Raw genomic sequence first — 19,807 nt, 5'->3', positions numbered from 1 at the left:
TTATTTCTTCATATTGGTAGCTTTGCACTTTTCAGCTGTTGCTGAACAGAATGGATAATCAACAATTTTCAACAAAAATTATTTTGCCAGGAATCACCTCCTTTCCACTTGTTACATATAAAATATTTGACTTGCAAAAATCACAAGAGAAAGGCTTTAAAGCCTGTAACATGTTTCAAATTTAACTGTAGCTTATGAGCATTTAATTAAAACAAACCTCATAAGTCAGGCTCAGAAATGTCTGCAACTATTACCTTCCAGACGTGCTTTTCCCACCTGGAATGCTCCATTATCACATGCTAGCTTTCATTTATTTATGCAAGAGGTTTTTTTTTCTCTAGCTGCTGTAGTGTCCTTTGGCTACTTTGATTGTTTGCCTAGTATGGGCATTTTGATTCCACACTGCTATCCAGAACTTATACATCAGTGGGGCAGATGAGTGACAGCCTGACCTAAAAGATCTAGTGATTTATTATGCATGTCTTTTAACAGAACACACAAGACAACTTATTTCTCTATTTTGTTTAAAGCAGCTCTTCAAGGAGACTGCAGCACTGCTGTTCCAGCCTTCAGGATCCCAGAGAAATCTGAAGTTCCTACATCACATGTAAAAAAACTAAGTACTACACATACCATAATGGTGCAGCTCATTGCAATGAAAATTCGTTTTAGCAAGATTTAACTTGATATGAACAGACATAAGTTCAAATTCTATCTTCACATTTTAAACCAGACTACTGTTTAGGACAACTGCTCAGTCATGCTCCCACCTGTAGCTTGCATTTTCTCATTAAAGAGTGTACTAGGAATGTGTGCATGCATAAGAAGGGTGAATCAAGAGTATCTACAATTGCAGTGAATGTGCCTGTCAAATTAGAACACGACAAAGCAATGAGGCTGTAGCCAGGTGGGGTTGATCTCTTCTCCCATGCAACCAGCAACAGAACAAGAGGACACAGTCTCAAGTTGTGCCGGAGGAGGTATAGGCTTGATATTAGGTGGAAGTTCTTCACAGAGGGTGATTTCCCATTGGAATGGCTGCCCAGGGAGGTGGTGGAGTCACTGCCCCTGGAGGTGTTCAAGAAAGGACTGGATGAGGCACTTAGTGCCATGGTCTAGTTGATTGGTTAGGGGTGGACTGGATGATCTTGGTTGGATAGGTTGGACTGCATGATCTTGGAAGTCTCTTCCAACCTGGCTGACTCTACGATCCTATGGTTCAGTTCAAAACTTCACTTTTCAATTTGTTTCAATGTCCACTACAACAAATCTGCATTACAGGGCTTTGAGATTGACAAACTATCAAATAGGGCTTATTATCTTTGAAAGCAATGTGCTCTTGGGGCGAAGAGAGACAATGGCATCCTGGGGTGCATCAGGCAGTGTGGCCAGCAGGTCTAGGGAGGTTCTTCTCCCCCTTTACTCTGCTCTGGTGAGACCACACCTGGAATATTGCACCCCCAGTTTTGGGCTACACAGTTCAAGAGAATAGGGACCTGCTGGATAGAGTCCGGCAGAGAACCATAAGGATGACTGGGCGACCTAAGCATCTCCCCTATGAAGAGAGACTCAGAGACATGGGGCTGTTCAGTCTGGAGAAGACTGAGAGGAGATCTTATCAATGTATACAAATATCTGAGGGGTGAGTATCAAGTGGACTGGGCAAATTTCTTTTTAGTGGTCAGCAGTGACAGGACAGGGAGCACTGACTAGAAACTGGAATACAGAAGGTTTCACCTCGACATGAGGAAAAACTTCTTTACAGTGAGGATGATGGAGCACTGGAACAGGCTACCCAGAGAGACTGAGCAATCTCCTCCTCTGGAGACTTTCACAAGCCACCTGGATGCGTTCCTCTGCACACTATGCTAGGTGATCCTGCCTCGGCAGGGGGGCTGGACTCAATGATCACAGAACTTCGAAGGTTCTGTGATACACACATGTGATTCTTTCTGTGCTGTTACTCTGCCTACCTGTCTGTCTGTAGCTTCCAAGTTCGAGTATGTTGAGCTGCATCCCCATGGTGCTGCTGGTGCAAATGCTGAGGATGTCGCCTTTGCTGTTGCTCCTGCTGGACTTCCACCCAGCAGGGAGGAACAGTAGCTGAAAACCGCGGTGTCAGGGTTTCAAAACGGGTCAGCTCTACCAAGGACGTCAGTGTTTCAAGGGACAATGGCTGGTCCACCAAAAGGTCAACTCCTGTAAAATCAGAGAGCACACATTCATTGTTACATATAGCATTTTTGCAGAACATTCTATAAGCAGTTATAAATACATCCAAACTGCTATAGGTAAAATTAACCACAGCAAATCAAGTTTCTAGAATGAAATTAAGTCAAACAAAAAACTCCACCAAACCAACCAATCAACACAAATTACCAAAAAAAACAACCCAACAAAACCACAAAAATCCCCAAACTAATAAAGGAGAAAAATCCAAACCAACCAAACAACAACAACAAAAAAATCCAAAACCAAGCAACCAAACAACATTAGGCTCGAAACCAGTATCCTTTGAAAGCAGCTTTATCAGTACTTAGCAAATTTATTCCAGAGAGCTCTGAACATGCTGTCTCAGATTTAACCAGGAGAATCAGGAATATTATCCAGCTAGACTTGGATGATGTAAAGCTGATTAAGTTTTTTTAATACTTCTATTGACTCAGATGGAAAAAAGAAGAGTTTTATTTAATGAAAACAGACACATGGAATTACTACGCAATTGCTGCATTTTTATCCCTGGCTGAAACATTAATTTGGCACCTGCTTATCAATATAGACTTGTTTCATGGTGGATTACTAAAATGTTTTGGAAGGCTTAAAAAGAAGGGTAAGCAAAAACCAAACATGCTTCATGTAATGCCCTTAGAAGACACTGGGCCTAGACAGATATCCTGTCTTCTTGTTTTCATATTCAAGTCCAAGATATTAATTGAAACTACTAAACTACTAAACAAATAAAATATCCCAAGGAGAGAAATAAACTAGAGAAACATTACAAAGGAGCTCTAAAGAGAATCAAGATTCATTGGAAAATAAACAAACAAAAACCTGAAAACTCAAGAGAAAACAAGATGTGAGCAGTGGATTTTAAACTGGGCATGAAAACTCATATTGCTTTTTTTCAATTATCATCTAAAAGAAAGTGATTATTTTACATCACTGAAAAAGTGCTCCACTCCTGAAAAGGAAATAATTTTAACCTAAGGTTTATAACTTGGTAAAGTTAACTATTTCCTTTTAAAACAATATAATTTACATTTTATCTAAGTTGTCAAATGCAAGCTAGAAAATAAAAATGAAGAAATGCCTTCCAGAATGCCAAAACCAGAGAAAAGTTAACATAACCAAAACTCACAATATATATGAACAATGTAAGAGTAAAAGATCATGCTTCTTACTGTAGTTTCTACCTGGACTATAGCATCTTTTGCCCACACAGAACACCAAATTGATTTCATAAAAACACCCTGCAACTTCCTGCCATCAGCTGTGAACAAGATTTATAAATCAAGTCTTTATGCTCAGTCAGATCCACCTAGGAGTTCACTTCTCCAAACAGAAAGCTTTCTGTTGAGCTATGTATCTGTTTGGAAAGCACTGATAAAGTTCAGCTCAATGGAAATGAAGATGTACTAACAAAGAGTAACTGTGAAAATAGAATTTTCAAGGACAAGACACAGATGTTCTCATCACACACAATGCATAGGGAGGAACCTTGCTTCTTTGATACAGAAGAAAACTGTACCAAATCAGGCCATCCTCAAGGTCAAAAACCCAATTACAAAATTCCAGCTAACTGCAAATTCTGTATTAAAGTTCAACCAAAGGCCTTGATGTTAGACCCCCCTCAAAGACCACCTGAGATACACCTTGCAAGCTTAATTGTTCTGTTCTATGGTGATAAATTGAAGGAAATTATATGAATATGCATGACCATTCTGGGAAATCTGATGTATATGCATGTGTTTAAATAAAAGTGGCTACTCTAGGTGTGGAAGATCACAGACATGAACCTCCTTTCTATTTAAAACTTGTGCAACCTTTAAATAAAATGCCCACCTTCTAAAACCTACAACTGGAGTCTTAGAGAGTTTCCTTACATAGCTGAATTTTACAGCATCAGCATGATAAAAGGGGAACAAAACAGAGGTTTCATTCTTGTTGTTTAGTATTTTTATTATAAGAGAAGCAACAATGATGTTATAAATGTTGGAGGCAACATCCAATCATAATCTGTACACACTATGACAGCTTCATTAGCAGCAGAAAATGTTTGCACCATCCTAGCAATTGTTCATATGTTATATGCTAAGAATCCAGCACCATTGACTTCAGTATCCCTAATGCAAACAGTTCAGACTAACAGCTCTGGAGCCATCATTTGGTTTCGACTCTTTCCCATAGCACTCTCAATTCAGCAATGGCTTTCTGCAGTTCTTTCCCAGCTTTAAGTGGCTAAGTTTGATGCCATAGCAAAATAGTATTCCATTTATCTGATCATTATGGTATAGCCAACAACTCTTTGGAAACCATTACAGACCAAGATCAAGCAATATTACATTCTCTGATTTGTATGACTACTTCAAGGAGGACAATCTAAGGATACTTAGATTGGATACTTCCAAGTCTGTAGAAAAGTAACCTCCTTCCTTGTTCCAATAAGCCATATTCATGCCTATACTGAAGGCTGGATGGGGAGCAGATTACAACAACAAAAAAAAGAATTGCCCATTACAGTACTGGGAGAATTTAAACAGTAGTGATCATTGGTTTGACTTACCAGATTAGTCAGTTACCATTTGAATGGATGTCACCTAAATCTGCTGATAAGCTACTGTAACAGGGAATGCATCTACTGAAGCATATTTATTCCCTGGATATTCATATTAACTTTTTAGTTTCACCTGCCATTAGCCAAAGAAGAAAATCACAGACTTCATTCCTTCACATATATGTAATGGTTTATTACTGTGCTGGGTTCAGCTAGGATGGGGTTAATTTTTTTTCCCCCAAAAGTGGGGAGGGGATACACCCAGGATAGCTAGCTGAGCCAGCTGATGGGTTATCCATACCACACAACAGTCACATATGCTATGTAAGTGGGAGGGGCTGGCATAGTTGGCTGTCTGCCTCTTAGTCCTCTCCCAGCATTTTTCATCCCTTACAGTTGCAGGCAAAGACATCCCCACCAGAAACATGCACACTTGAAATTAACATCACTTCTGTGAAATAGTTACAGCTACACAAATGCTTTATTTCCACTGCATCATTGCTTTATCTTCATGCTTTGTATTATTTATTCTTGTGTTTCATATTCTAGGTCATCTATTCCCAGCATATCCCTACTCCTGTCCAACACACATGACCAAAACTCCAATCCAACTAAAATAATTACACTTTGTCTCTCTACCTTTAGCAACCGCAGACTGAAACAAAATCAAAACCACAGTAGTTTAACAGCTCTCTCACACAGTTCCCTTTAAAACTCAAAAGCAAGACTCTTCTCTATACATGCACACATATGTGTGTATATATATACATACACACTTTAAAAACCTCAGCGTGACTGAAATCTAACTCAGCTTTAACCAGCAAAATTAGACATGGTGTTATGTTTTTGGAGCAAATTATTATCCACACTAAAGCACCTTTGATGAGAGCTGAAAAAAGATCAAGGAGCCCACAAAGTAACTCTCATAACCTGCATGTTCACTGGTCTCTCTCATGAGCAGAAGTCCCTTACCTTTTTTTCCCTTCTACCTAAAGGTTGGTCTTTTGTGAACAGCCCTCTCCCTCAAGTCCTTATTTTAACAAAGTGAGACAGGGTAATACTAAAAAAGGCATCAAACTGGTAGCAGGACTGGTATATCAGAACTGCAGTAATGACAAGACCTAAATATGATGTTTAGCATAAAAAGATATGGACAACTAGAAACAGTTACTTCTTGCTGTCCAAGGGCTGACAACCCTTCCAGGAAGGAGATTAGAAGGTAAATGACATCAGAATTTTAGTAAATCAGTTCACCTAGGGAAGCTACTAAAACCAAAATTCCACATTACTAAGTTTAATCAAATCAACAGCAACTGCACTGCTTGAAGTATAACAGAGAGAATGAATTTCACTGTGCCCAACAGTATCTGTTGAATACATGTTTTGTAGAGTTTTATTAAGTAGAGCAGCACACCTTCTGCATGAAGCTTTTGGCCATTTTACAGAATAAACATATGCTTTTAATTACAAATAAAGAGCTCCAGCTTACTTAAACGATGAAGGAAGTCCAATGCCTGCATTATTACCTGCTGAACTCAAAATTACATGTAGATGTTGGAAAAACAATCAGTTATACATAAAAAGTGTATTGTTTCTGGGTTTGGGGGTTGTGTTGGGTTGTTCTTTGGCTTGTTTTTTTTTTTTCCAATTCAGAACTGCTAAAGTGTTGTTTGTGTATAACCAACAATAGACTTACAGCAACTACTGAATTTCAAATACAGGCAGTGAAAAACAAGAAAGAAACCATGCTATTAAGTGACTCAAATTCACCTTACTACACAGCTTCAAAAAATTACATATTACAAAGAATTACAGAAGTAATTTATAAAGAAGTATACATTTAAACATTTAGTACACATTTCAACATTAACTTACCTGTAATGCCTGGACTGGAAGGGTTAGATAAGGGCTTGGTGCCTTCTGATGACTGTTCTACACTTTTGGAAAGGGATCCCTCTACAAGTATATCAGCTTCATCTATGTCATCACAGGTCCCTCCAATCTGAAGGAAATGAAGTTCTCCACCTAAAATAATTGCAGACAACAGAAGTTCAGACAGGCAGACATAACTAAAGTCAATTCACAACAGGTATTACAACACTGATTAGGTTGACAATCAAAAGAGCAACTCCAAAATTTTCAGTGGATACATTTTAACAGAAGCTTGAAATCATTCAAGGAGATGCTACAGATATACACAGATGAATTTACAGAGAAGTAACAGAAAAGGAATGCTCGATTTTACATAAAGCTGGAGGAAGGAGAAGGTCTGTCAACAGTTTCAGAAGTTACAAAACCTCTATCAGTAGGATTTAAACAAAGAAGAAAATCCTAGTGCAGGCCTTTCATAGTTCTTCTGAAAACTGATTACAGACTCTTCTTCAGCATCTGACTAACATTATGACAAACCCTGTTACACAAATTACCCAAGTAATCTGAAACAAACTTGAGATAATATACCTAATTAAAAAAATTCTAAAAGCATAATTAGGAGGTACATGTTCTCCATGATGAGAGGAGCGAATCAGAGCAACAGAGGCACAGCAAAGCAGAGAGTGAACGTGTGGGAGGCACAGAGATGTACAAGAGGTGGTATGTAGGCTTCTTTGTGATCTCAATAAGAAAGGTCCAACAGATGGTTTAATAAAAATGATTGTTTTAGCAAAACAGAATGAAAAGAGGAAAATATTAGGCTCTAATAACAGAAAAAGAAGAATCCTTCCATTGATAAGATCTGTGGAGTGTGCTGTGGGAAATTCCACACAGGGTCTGGGTGATGCTGCATAAAATCAGGGATCCCAGCAACTGATGGGACATGGCATTTTCTCACTACTTACACTTCTGTTTTCAGTCAATCTTGTTAAACCAGCTATTCTGTTAAACAGTTTGTTGATGGGGTTTTCTCACTGAGATGCAGTTAGAAGTCTGTACTGCCTCTCTCTCAGCCTCAGCTCACCCACCCCCCGATGCAGAACAGTACAATGTAGATCTCAAGAGTGGAGGAGGGTGGGGGCAGGGAATCAATTCTAGCAAGTAAAGCTTAGAATGAGTTTACTTGAAATTCAGCAGCTCAAAAATAAGCAATTTTCCTCAAACAGACAGAATTAAGGACACTAGAAAACAGACCACAAGAGCTTCATTTGATCATAAGCCAAACCTCAGTGTGTTTCCTGTTCTGTTTACTGCTCAGAAATAAATCAACAGAACAACCTCAGTGATCAAAATGAGATAAACTCCAATACTGGAAATCAAGTACCTCCTCATGGAATGTAAATTCTATGTATTAACTTGCACTATGCCAGTTTTATGGCTGACAGCAGGAGAAACACTGAAGAACTTCAAAGTTGTGTTTTTTTCTAAGGAAAAGTTATGCCAAAATCCCACTTACTCCATTGATGTTTGAGTAGGGTTTGGTTCTAAAGAAACAAACCTGTTCCTTCTCAAACCAAGTTTCTGAGTTTCTGCCACTAATTATCAGCTACAAAAACATTATCATCTTTGTACCCATACTACAGGAAGAAAAAAAAGTCACAATCACCACATTCCTGAAAGACTCTGGAATATTTCCAAGAAAAATTCTTTGCTAGACTTGAGGTACCTCATTTACTCCTGTTTGTTTTCAAAAAGCTTCTGTAGAGAACTAGCACAAATTTCAATTATACAGCATTAACCTCTAAAATTACTAGTGCTTACACATGTTACCCAAAACTCTGCTTTGCTTCTGTATCACTAAGGAGGTATCTGTCCTCCTAGAACATCCAAAGATGACCTTATGATGACAAATGCTCAATTATTTGTTTCAAAGATACCATAGTTCCTACAGTCAAGTGCCAGGAAAAAAAACCCAACCAACCAAACAACAAAAAAAACAGGAAAAACACCCACCCACCACTCTGCAAAGGTCAATGCTGGGTTTTTGGTTTGGGTTGGCATTACTACAGGCTCAAGGTATACACTAATAGTCTGGTGCTATCTAATTCTAGCCAGGTAGCAAACTTGTAAGTAGCAGTTTATCTGAAGACTTCTCTACTTGCATCACTTTTACAGATATGATACACACTTCTGTTGCACTACCAAGAAGATACAGAAGCTGACACTTCATTTAGTAATCACAAAAGAGAATAACTGGAAACCAGCATGATTATACTTCTCAAAACAACAGGTAACATATTCTAATCTTAATTTTGAATTGTATTTGAAATCTGTAATTTGCTTGGACTCAAGAACCCAGGATGGGTTACACAAACAGAACATAAAACCCAAATTCCAAGTTTCCTTTTGATAGCTACCACTTTCAATAAAGTGACAATGGCACAATTCAGAGAATACATTAGAGTCTACACCATTGCAGCCAAAGCTCATCTAGTGAAATGCTCTGTGTACTCCATGTATCCTGCACTCTCGCAGGAGTATGGAAAACTGCTGATAGCCAATCACAGCACAAGGACACAGTTGAACATAGCCATAGAATAGGAAACTTTCCTCTAAACAAACTTGCACTCCTCCTCATCTCATCACAGAGCCTGTAAAGAAAGGGTTAGCTCAAACATACTACTTCAGAAGACTTGAAAAATGACCTCAAGAAAACATCCCCAAAACCTCACTCCAACAGAACTTACACTATTCTTGGAGATTTCAGCTGCAAAAATTGCATGCCAGCTTATGAAAAAATAGAATGCAATTGAATAGCATGAAGTGAAAGTTACTATGCCTAGCAAGAAATAATGAAATGCACTATTATGGCATGAAGAAAATCATCTACCCAGCAGTTTAGTAAAAGAAGCTCTTGTGAGTCTTAAAGCAGAAAGATTAAAGGATTATTATGATTCAGTAAAAAAAAAAAAAGGCAAAACCTTCTCCTTACATGAAGATATTCAAATGAGCAACAAGATATAGGACAAAGAAATTCTATTAATAGTTGAGCTTCTTAATTTGCTTTTTATTTTAGTATTCCTGAACTTCATGCAGTACAATGACTTATGAACATTAAGGTCGAGTTACTCTTTACAAAGCTCCATATGTTGGCATAAACAATAGGACTTTGAAGCTTCAGACATATCTAGTATCAGACCCTGAAACTGACTTGTAATGAACACTGGCCCCTACATATTTATGACAGCTTTGGATTTAATTTCTTAGAGGTGAGAAAAATTACACAAGAAATTACTAAAATGTTAAAAAATTAATAGAAATAGAAAGACATTAAAACAATGAATTCTGAAGTACAGTCTAATTTTTTTCAGGGTAGAAAATCAAGTTCCAAACAGAGATGCAATGGTTATAAATGAAAGATAAGAATAATCCACAGACTAAAAAATCTCAGTTAACAAAGTATTATATTCAAAAGAAGAAATTTGAGGACAGAGAGAAGTCTGTGGCATAGAGAGAAGTCTGTGGCATAGAGGATGGGTTGGACTGGATGATCTTGGAGGTCTCTTCCAACCTGGTTGATTCTATGATCTTTCAGGGAGCAAGGACAAAGGAAATCATAATAAATCTATTAATAAATTACTAAATGGATGTTACAACACTGAGTGCTATACAGAACACATTAAAAAATACATATGCTTACTGAAAAGTGAGAATGACATGATTGTCTATTAAGAGGGAGATGGAAGTATTCTCAGTAGGTGATGGTCATCTAAGCAGCTGAAATAAATACTCCTACTCAGAGAATAAATGCTCCCAGCTCAACAGACCTCCACACAGACTCATAGAACTCTTTTATTTGGGAAATGTCTCTTAAGATCAAGTCTAACCATCAACCTAAGACCACAATGGCCAGTAAACCATGTGGCAAAGTGCCATCTCCACACATTTCTTGAACACTACCAGGGATGGTGAACCTACTACCTTCCTGGGCAACTTATTTCAATGTCTGACCATTCTTTCAGTAAAGAAATTTTTCCTAGCATCCAACCTAAACCTCCTTGGCACAATTTCAGGCCATTTCCTATCATTCAATTACTTGAAAAAAAGTTAAGTCCTTCCTCACTACAACCTTCTTTCTGACAGCTGTAGAGAGCAACAAGCCTCCTTTTCTCCTGACTGAATAACCTCAGTTTCCTCAGCCACTCCTCATAAGACTTTTCCTGCAGAGCCTTCACCAGCCTGGTTGCCCTTCTCTGAGCAGGTTTCAGCAATTCAGTGCCTTTTCTGTAGTGAGAGGCTCAAAAGTGAACACAGTATTTGAGATGTGGCCTCATCAGTGCTGCGTACAGAGGCACAACCACATGCCTGGCCCTGCTGATCACACTATTCCTGATACAGGACAGGAAGTCATTAGCCTTCTTGGCCACCTGCATACACAGCTGGCTCATGTTCAGCTGGCTGTCAACAAGCATCCCCAGGTCCTTTTCCGCTTGGCAGCTCTCCAGCCACGCTGCCCTAGGCCTGTAGCCTTAGGTGAGGTTGTGCCCTAAGTGCAGGACCCAGCACTTGGCTTTGTTAAGCCTCATACAAATGACCTCAGCCTATCAATCCAGCTTGTCCAGATTCCTCTGCAGAGCCCTCCTACCTTTGAGCAGATCAACACTCCTCCCCAGTTTAGTGTCATCTGCAAATTCACTGAGGGTGCACACAATTCCCTTATCCAGATCACTGACAAAGATATTGAAGAGAACTGGCCCCAGTACTGAGCCCTTGGGAACAGCACAAGTGACAGGCCACAAACTAAATTTAACTCCATTCACCACTACTCTTTGGGCACGACCATCCAGTCAGTTTTTCACCCAGCAAAGCTTCCAGCTACCCAAGCCAGGAACAAGACAGTCTGGCCAGAGGGATGCTGTGGAAAATAGTGTCAAAGGCTTTACTGAAGTCCAGATAAACATGATCCACAGCCCTTCTCTCATCCACTAAGTGGGTCAATTTGTCATAGGAGATCAGGTTCATCAAGCAGGACCTGCTCTTCATGAACCCATGCTGGCTAGGCCTGACCACCTGTTTGCCCTGCACATGATGCACAGTAATACTCAAGATGACCTGTTCCATGTCCTTCACTAGCACCAAGGTCAGACTAACAGGTCTGTAGCTCCCCAGGTACTTCTTCTGTACCTTCCTGTAGCTGGGTATCACATCTGCCAGTCTCCAGTCAGCTGGGGCCTCCCCACTTAGCCAGGACTGTTGGTAAATGATGGCAAGTGGCTTGGTGAGCACTTCCACCAGCTCTGTCAGTATCCTCAGATGTATGACATCCAGCTCCACAGACTTACGTACGTGTAAGTGGTGCAGCAGGTCACTAATCATCTTCTTTTGGATTACAGGGGCTTCCTTCTGCTCCCCATCCCTATCTTCCAGCTAAAGCCAAAATTTCCCCCTGCATAATCTCATGACAATCCTGTGGTCCTCCTCAGTGGCCTGCCTCTTCTGCCAACAACTACAGACTCTCATTTTTTCCCCACGGAGCAACCAAACCTCTCTATTTACCCAGGCCAGTCTTCTTCCCCCACTTGCTCATCTTTTGGCACATAGGGATGGCCAATTCATGCACCTTTAAAAGTTCCCTGTGCCCAGTCTTCCTGGACTCCTTAGCCCTTCAGGACTGCCCTCCAAGGGACTCTGTCCACCAGTCTCTGAAAGAGGCCTAAGTCTGTCCACCCTAAGTCCTAGGTGTCAGTTCTGCTGACCCCTCTCTTTCATTCAACAACTGAAAACTACAATTTCATGATCACTGTGCCCAAAACAGCCCCCAACCACTACATCACCTACGAGTCCTTCTGTATTCATGAACAGCAGGTCCAGCAAGCACTTTGCCTAGTTAGCTCCATCACCAGCTGTGTCAGGAAGTTATCTTCCACATATTCCTGGAACTTCAGAACCTCTGGGACTGATCCCTCCCTGCTATATTTTTTTTCTAGCAGACTTGTAGATTGGTCTGTGTTTACAGTCTGCTTATGGAGGACAGTGTAATCAACATAAAACCACCATGAAAGGTGGAAACGTGCCGATTTAAGTACTCCCAGTAGAGATAACATTACATATGATATTGGTGAGGATTCATTTGAAATGCATGAACCTACTCATCAGCTTAGCTCCTTTAAAAGGCTAAGTGTTTTCATCAGTCTCATTCACATGCAGAACTAAATGAGGCATTGGTGCATGGAGGAGATCAAGTCAAATAACAGCCACAGCTGCTTCCACTGTCCTAGAGTGACACAAGAAACAGAGAAGGGCCTCTACAAAGGAGGAGCTGCCTGGACTTAACTTATGCTTCCCTCTTACTTGCATTCTTCCCCCAGAATGTCTTCATTTTGAACAAGACGTAACTACCTGCGCAGATAGCCTGACTCTCATGCTCAAGAAAGTGTAACCCAATTGCTAAAGGCTGAAGCAGAACCAGCAGCCCCATCTGAAAGATAAGGAATCACTGGAATAAGGTATAGACATTATCTTCTTGAATACTGTAAATCAGAATCACAGAATCAGTTAGGGTTGGAAGGGACCACAATGATCATCTAGTTGCAACCCCTCTCCTATGGGCAGGGACATCCTACCCTAGATCAGGCTGGCCACAGCCTCAGCCAGCCTGGCCTTGAACACCTCCAGGGATGGGGCCTCAACCACCTCCCTGGGCAACCCATTCCAGGCTCTCACCACTCTCATGCTGAACAACTTTCTCCTCATGTCCAGTCTGAACCTAACCACCTCCAGCTTTGCTCCATTCCCCCTAGTCCTGTCACTCCCTGATATCCTAAAAAGTCCCTCCCCAGCCTTTTTGTAGGCTCCCTTCAGATCCTGGAAAATTAGACAGGAAACATTTTTCTGCAATGTGGAACTCTAACAGAAATAATTATCTACAAAACTTTGGTTTGGATCTAAGAAAATCTACAAGAACAAATAATGCACTCAACATACTTAGGAGTTATTAACCATTTCGGAAATGAAAATCTACATTTGAGATAGGGAATTAAACAGAGCCCATGCTCCCTAGAACTGAACAGAAGTGCACTTAAATTCAACAGAACTATTTTGAAACAAAGCCTAACATTCTATAATACAATCCAAATACAGTCAAATAAAGCATTAAAAAAGAAAGAAGCATTTAAAAAGAAAAAGAAGTCTTACCTTTGGTGCATGCACATAATCTGTCTGTGCCCGAACAGTATATCACAGAGACAAACATATCTGGTTCTTCTGTGCCCTCCTTTTTAGGTGGCTCCACTTTGGCCAGAATTTCAAAGTTCGAAAGGTCTAGTATTTTTACATATCCTCCCTGAGTAGTTATTACCAGGTGACCAAGAGTAGAGATCTCAGATCTTCTCTCTCTCCCACTGCCATTTTTAGAACTTAATTGTATTTCCTCTACAGGCTCCTCACAGTCATCCTCTCGATTATCCAATATATCTGGTGGGAGCAAAATCATTGAGGTAATTGTGTCTTGGGGGTCTTTGATATGCTGGATTTTTACTGGTTCCTCCTCTAGAGTAACTATTCTGGTGGCATAATTCATTTTATAAAGTACTAGGTATCCACCACTAACACTTCTCTGTTCAGGTTGAATTATTAAAGGAGCTGGTACATCTGCTGGTGACTCCTGCTGGATTACATCAATACTTGTGCCATTCACTACAGCAAGGCTGGATTCTAGTTCCCCTTTCCTTCTATTACATAGTGCCGAGTTCAACTTATTTAAATTATTCAAGGCCTCTACTTGATTTATTGCACTCAGAGAATCGACAGGACAAGTTCTCAGTCCTATTAACAAATGAACTCCATCTGCACAAGGAGTGATTGAATCTACACACAAGTTCTCCTCCTCTGCAAACTTTGGCAGACGCAGGCACTGAACCAAAGTCCCAGGCTTGGGAATCATGGAGCTCCACTTGTCCGAGTCTGGAGAAGTTAGGTTGGCTGCAGCATCTGCAAACTGCTGAATGTAAGTCACAGGGGGATCCTGCAACAGTAACTGTTCCTGACTGTCCAGCTCCATTTCAATGATCTGTGGAACTGTGAAACCATCATCATGTATACTTTTACTCATAATATTGTTCATCTGTGAAAAGAGTTTTCCTGCTTTTTCATCAGACTCCTTAATGCTGTATAGCAGCAGTACAGGTAAAGTCCTCCTTACCAGAGGGGAATTCAGTTCTGAGTTAGTGCAGGATTCATTGTCAGTTGATCCCTGTTCTGAGACACTCTCATCTCGAGTCCTACTTAAGCCATCCAGTGATCTCTGAGAGTTACTGCTAACAGGAGAGGTAGCAGGTGATTTGTATGTTAATAGACCTCCAGCTAACAAACAAGGAAAGGGAATGTTGTGTTGTTCTAGGTGCTTTTCCTTCATCTTTTCACTCTTACAGTTGGCTAGACAGGGATTTGCCCCAAGTTCTTCTAGATCCTTAACCGTGTCTTCCAGAACATTTGCAACGATTTCCCACTGAAGTTTTTCAGGCTGCTGAAGAATGCTGAGAGAAGTTATATCAAGGCTGACTTCCATAGCTTCTTTTTGTGATGTGTGTCCTTTAAAAAATGTTTAAGATAATACATGTTAAAAAATCATACTGAATATATGATGGACTTATCTTCATAATTAAGCAAGAATTAACTGCTTCAGTTTCAGTATGTTACAACATCCCATATGTTCAAGTGCTGACAGTCAAGAAACTATGAAAGAGGTCAAGAAACATTCCTTCCACAAAGAAAGTTCTAATTTTAATCAACAAAAGAGGAATAGAACAGAACATCAGCCTTTGTAACCATCATCACAATAAAGTGCATTACCTCTTTACCAACTCTCTGGTTAGGCAGACCACCACCCCAAAATGCAACTCACTGCATCAACTCCATACATGTTCTGCAATAAATCATTCCTTTTCCTTCCTCAGCAATCCAGTGCCATTAAAAAATAAAAGCTCTGGAATCCTGCAGACCCATTCTCCAATCTTCATTGAAAACCAAGTCATTTTACCCTAAAACCTGGTACTTCCCACTGCATAACAGACCACCTAACAGGAAGAACTCCAAACTACTATAAAACAAGACGCAGTAAAACCTTCAAAGCCTGATCAAAGGAAACAATGCTGCAAGAAAAACAATCAATCAGAAGAGTTCAGCTAAATGATGCAGAGATTTCAAAGATTACAAAGGATATGGTACAAACCCAGATTAAAGAGACTGTTCAAGTATAAACAACAAAGCACCACCTTTGCTAGTACTTTCATTGAAAAAAATCCTCTTTACATTTCTTTTGGCATTTCCAGTCTCTTTCCTTGTGTGCATGTACACATTCCTTTCCCCCTGGCCCCAGCTGAGCCTTACTGAAACGATGCAAAATGGAGCATGAAGAATGTAGCCCTCCCTCCCATCCAAATATCTGATTCAGCCTCTAACAAAATACCACAAGAACACCACGCATAGAACTGTTCAGCTTCCATATGAACTCTGATAGATAATTTCACATGCTGAATAAAAAGCACATACATGGAAACAATCAAGATAAAGCAACTTTCTCTGGTAAACCCCTGAATCCCATTACAGCTGTGACGTACTTCTGTTCTAACTTCTTTTACCTTGGTTTGTGCATTTTACTGACAACAAAATAAGCAATGCTTCTTGTCAAGTAAGAAACTTATTGTGCTAGTTTGAAGCAGGATAGAATGTTTTGGCGAGAAGACTCAGATTACAGGCTGTGGAAAGAAAACAATGGTGATGTCTACTTCACTCATAGGCTTGCTGAGATGTACAGGAACAAGAAATAAAAACGTTAGCTAACCACTCTCGCTTGGGCTGCTGGCTGAGGTACATCTTACTCTCTAACCTCACCCTCCAGTTTTGGGACTAATCCACTTCGCTTCCTAACCTCCTGGCCAAACCTCCGTTCTTCCTTGGGACTGGGGTAAGGTTGAGAGGGGCAGGGGGAAGGTGAAGGGGTGGTTGGGAGCCCCTCCTGGGGACTCAGGTTTCTGGGAGGGCTGCTGTGTTTTTGTATTCCCTTTTACCTTGCATATTTCTGTCTATAACTGTATCTACTGTAAATATCTGCTTGTATATTGTGCTAGCTGTAAATATAAGCTTCATTCATATTTCCAGAGCTGGCTGAGTCTAGTCTGGGTGATTTCTAAAGTGTATGGGGGCAGGGAACACCCAAACCATCACACTTATTAACCAACAAAGTATACTTTTTCTCCTGTGTGTAATCTCTCCACCACAAAAACAGTGACTTAAACATTGGCACTGCTTTGAAGGTCAATCTTTTTCTTTTTCCTAACAGAATCAATATAATTCCACTGGTTTTGACATGGCTTTTTCAAAACACCAAGAACAATTTCCCTTCTGGCCTCTAAATTATTACATGGATCAGATATAACCCACCTGTCACAGATTCTGATCTGGAGTGCTCTTCACTGTCTGAGTCCTCCAGTAGGTCATCACTGAAGCAAAAACAAAAAATTACATGTATATTGTAGCTGCATTCTAATTTTTACTTAGTGAAAAGTAGAAAATACAGTATGTATTATAACCTAGCATTTATTTTAGTGTCACCATCAGCCCTACCACTCTAGTTGGAGTTTTGGCAGTAGATGTTTCCAGTTACAGACTGTAAAAAGTACAAATGAAAGAATACTGGGTTTTCTCACATGACACTTTCTAAGCACTGGCATACCCTCCAGTTTATCTACAAGATTGTGACAAGACTGTCAACTGTTTATAGTTTGTATGCATGTGTTGAAAGTACAAAATGAAAAAATTCCTAGCACATCCACATAATCACTTTCAGAATGATAGAAGCAGATATTGTGCCAAAGCAGAGAAAAGCATGTTCCAGAAGCTCACAAGTAGCCTTTACTTTCAAAACCAGAAACACATAAGCCAGAAGTAAAATGAGAAACTGTTCCAAAACTTGCTTTTTTTTCACTGCCTCTGGAATGTCAGCACAGGGCAGCAATGAGGTTTGGTTATCTGTGTTAGCGGAGTATAAAAACTTAAACAGCAGGAATAAAATGGACCTGGCTTTAAGGAATGAAATTTAAATTACTCTCTTTTTCAAGTGTTGAACTGTGTACAGATATACACCAATTTTCTGTTAAGAAAAAAGAATTAGTCTTACATTTCACGAAGCACATACCTGTCTCCTTCTAATTTTGGTATATCTGAGCAGCTAGATGAATCTTCTAGCCATGCTAGTGTTGGTCTCCTTGAGTCAACCCCTGAGCTCTGTTCTCCTGATAATGTAAGTTGCTGCACAATAGCTGGATCATATGCATTGATCTCAAATTTTAAGTGGACCTGAAAAATAGCAACAAAACCACTCACAACAGGTCTTTGATTTAAAGAGATATGCTTATTGAGTACTGCATTAGTAAAAATGGAGGGTTTTTTCATGTTGTATACCTTCATAAGTTTGGAAACATCCCATATGCAGATCTTTCCTCGTTTTGTTGCAGCAGCTAGAAAATGAGGGCAACTTCCAGATCCAAAGCAGGCTATTCTGTCAGTGCCATCTGTGCAGGGAAACTGTGCCGGACTGGTTGCCAGCGTGACTGAAAGAGGTACATTCTGAGTGTGCTCACCCTTGACAAATGGGCAGTTTGGGGAATGTCTCTCATGTTCAGACCTTTTCATATTAAAAACAAACACGGTAAACGTTGATTTATTACTTTAAAAAAGCATGCACATTGTATACAAACTCAGCCTTTAAAATGAAGCTGTGACTAAACTGTTTGAACAGCACTGCAGTCAATCATGTAAGAGTGCTGAAGCCACAAATACAGCTCTCCATGCTGTTTCCCAGTAGTAGACTAATATAAAGCCTTTGATCATTTAATAGAGGCTCATATTCAAAAGGAGGAATCTACACACAGTGGTATTAGCAAAATTAATCCATTGAAAAATTATTCTATAGACAGTAGCCCTTCCTATCCTCATAAAGTGCAGATCAGATTCTACAAAACACATATTAGAATCCCAAGGTTGTGTTCTTTTAAGTAATCTTAGTTAAGATGAAACAATGCCCTGTATCTAGCTCTACATCTACACTTACAAAAAAATAGAGTCTTGCATGACATAACCAGAATGACATCGACCAAGAGGCAAGAAAAACTCTTCTAATCTTAATATATACCTATGGCAGAGACAATGCAAAGAGCAATTAACACTACTACACAGTGTCTGGAATGTAAAAAAGGAAAGGAGGAGACAAGGACTATGAAGCTAATATACACAGCAAAGTTTTCAGCAACTCATTAATCTGATGTGTTCAAATAATGATTGCAAATCACCAAATAACCAAGAGAAAACTTACATTAAGAACCCATTTAAAAATAACATAAGGGTCCTGCATTTCTGTTGTTATAAACAATTTTAGCTGATTCAGGAAACTAGTAAAGGATCTTGCAATTTCACATAAAAAGTAGATGTATGCTGCACAAACAATGCAGTTTAAGAACTTATAAAAGATGTGTCCTAGTCACTACCACACAGAAGATTGGGATTAGACTCTTACAAAGAAACTTTGGCTGCCATCTTTGCTATTTGCTTATTTGAAGTAAAATAGCAGCTCAGAATCAGGAAATAAAGCAAAATATAACTTGGTGTATTTAGCATTCTACAGTACAGACATAGTACAGGGAATTACTTTGTGACTTGTCCCATGGAATCATTTTGGAAATTCATTCTTGTTGAACACAATCCTTAAACTCAGCAGAAATACCACTGAGGTTCTAACCTCTTTAGCCCAAAAATAAGTGTACTTTACTTACCAAGGTTCATCTGTAGGCTCCCAGCATACTAAACATACACTACAGGTAAAGCACATGGCTCTGTCATCTCCTGATGAAGCAGGCTATTAAAATAAGAAGTTATTGAAATTTATATAGCTACCTACTATGAAACACTTTAAGTAGATGATCACATCTTCTCCTTCTAGTGGCATAGCAAAGTACCACATACATATGAAAGGCCACAAAAACCATCCTATCAAGTCTCAGTATTTCACATTAAGAAAAGAAGAAGAGAGATTCACGACTAACACATCTGTGAGGCTCTGGATAAAAACCACATACACTAAGGTGCTTTTTGCTCTTAAAAAAAGTT

The 19,807-nt window shown here is 39.6% G+C and overlaps 1 protein-coding gene across 4 annotated transcripts in view; it reads right to left on the bottom strand.

Annotated features, from left to right (window-relative positions):
• Window positions 1–19,807, bottom strand: part of BIRC6 (baculoviral IAP repeat containing 6) — a 158,438-nt gene that overhangs the window by 116,785 nt on the left and 21,846 nt on the right. For all 4 annotated transcript variants that reach the window (XM_064158738.1, XM_064158740.1, XM_064158741.1 and 1 more), the window contains exons 6-12: window positions 19,474–19,556; window positions 18,107–18,329; window positions 17,841–18,001; window positions 17,087–17,145; window positions 13,841–15,235; window positions 6,650–6,799; window positions 1,974–2,199 (exon numbers count right to left, since the gene is read on the bottom strand). In XM_064158738.1, the coding sequence (XP_064014808.1) occupies window positions 1,974–2,199; window positions 6,650–6,799; window positions 13,841–15,235; window positions 17,087–17,145; window positions 17,841–18,001; window positions 18,107–18,329; window positions 19,474–19,556 (2,297 nt within the window). The remainder of the gene's footprint in view (window positions 1–1,973; window positions 2,200–6,649; window positions 6,800–13,840; window positions 15,236–17,086; window positions 17,146–17,840; window positions 18,002–18,106; window positions 18,330–19,473; window positions 19,557–19,807) is intronic.

The sequence above is a fragment of the Pogoniulus pusillus genome, chromosome 18 (genome assembly GCF_015220805.1).
Source record: "Pogoniulus pusillus isolate bPogPus1 chromosome 18, bPogPus1.pri, whole genome shotgun sequence".
Classification (NCBI taxonomy): domain Eukaryota; kingdom Metazoa; phylum Chordata; class Aves; order Piciformes; family Lybiidae; genus Pogoniulus; species Pogoniulus pusillus.
This window is presented reverse-complemented; position numbering and strand designations above follow the sequence as displayed.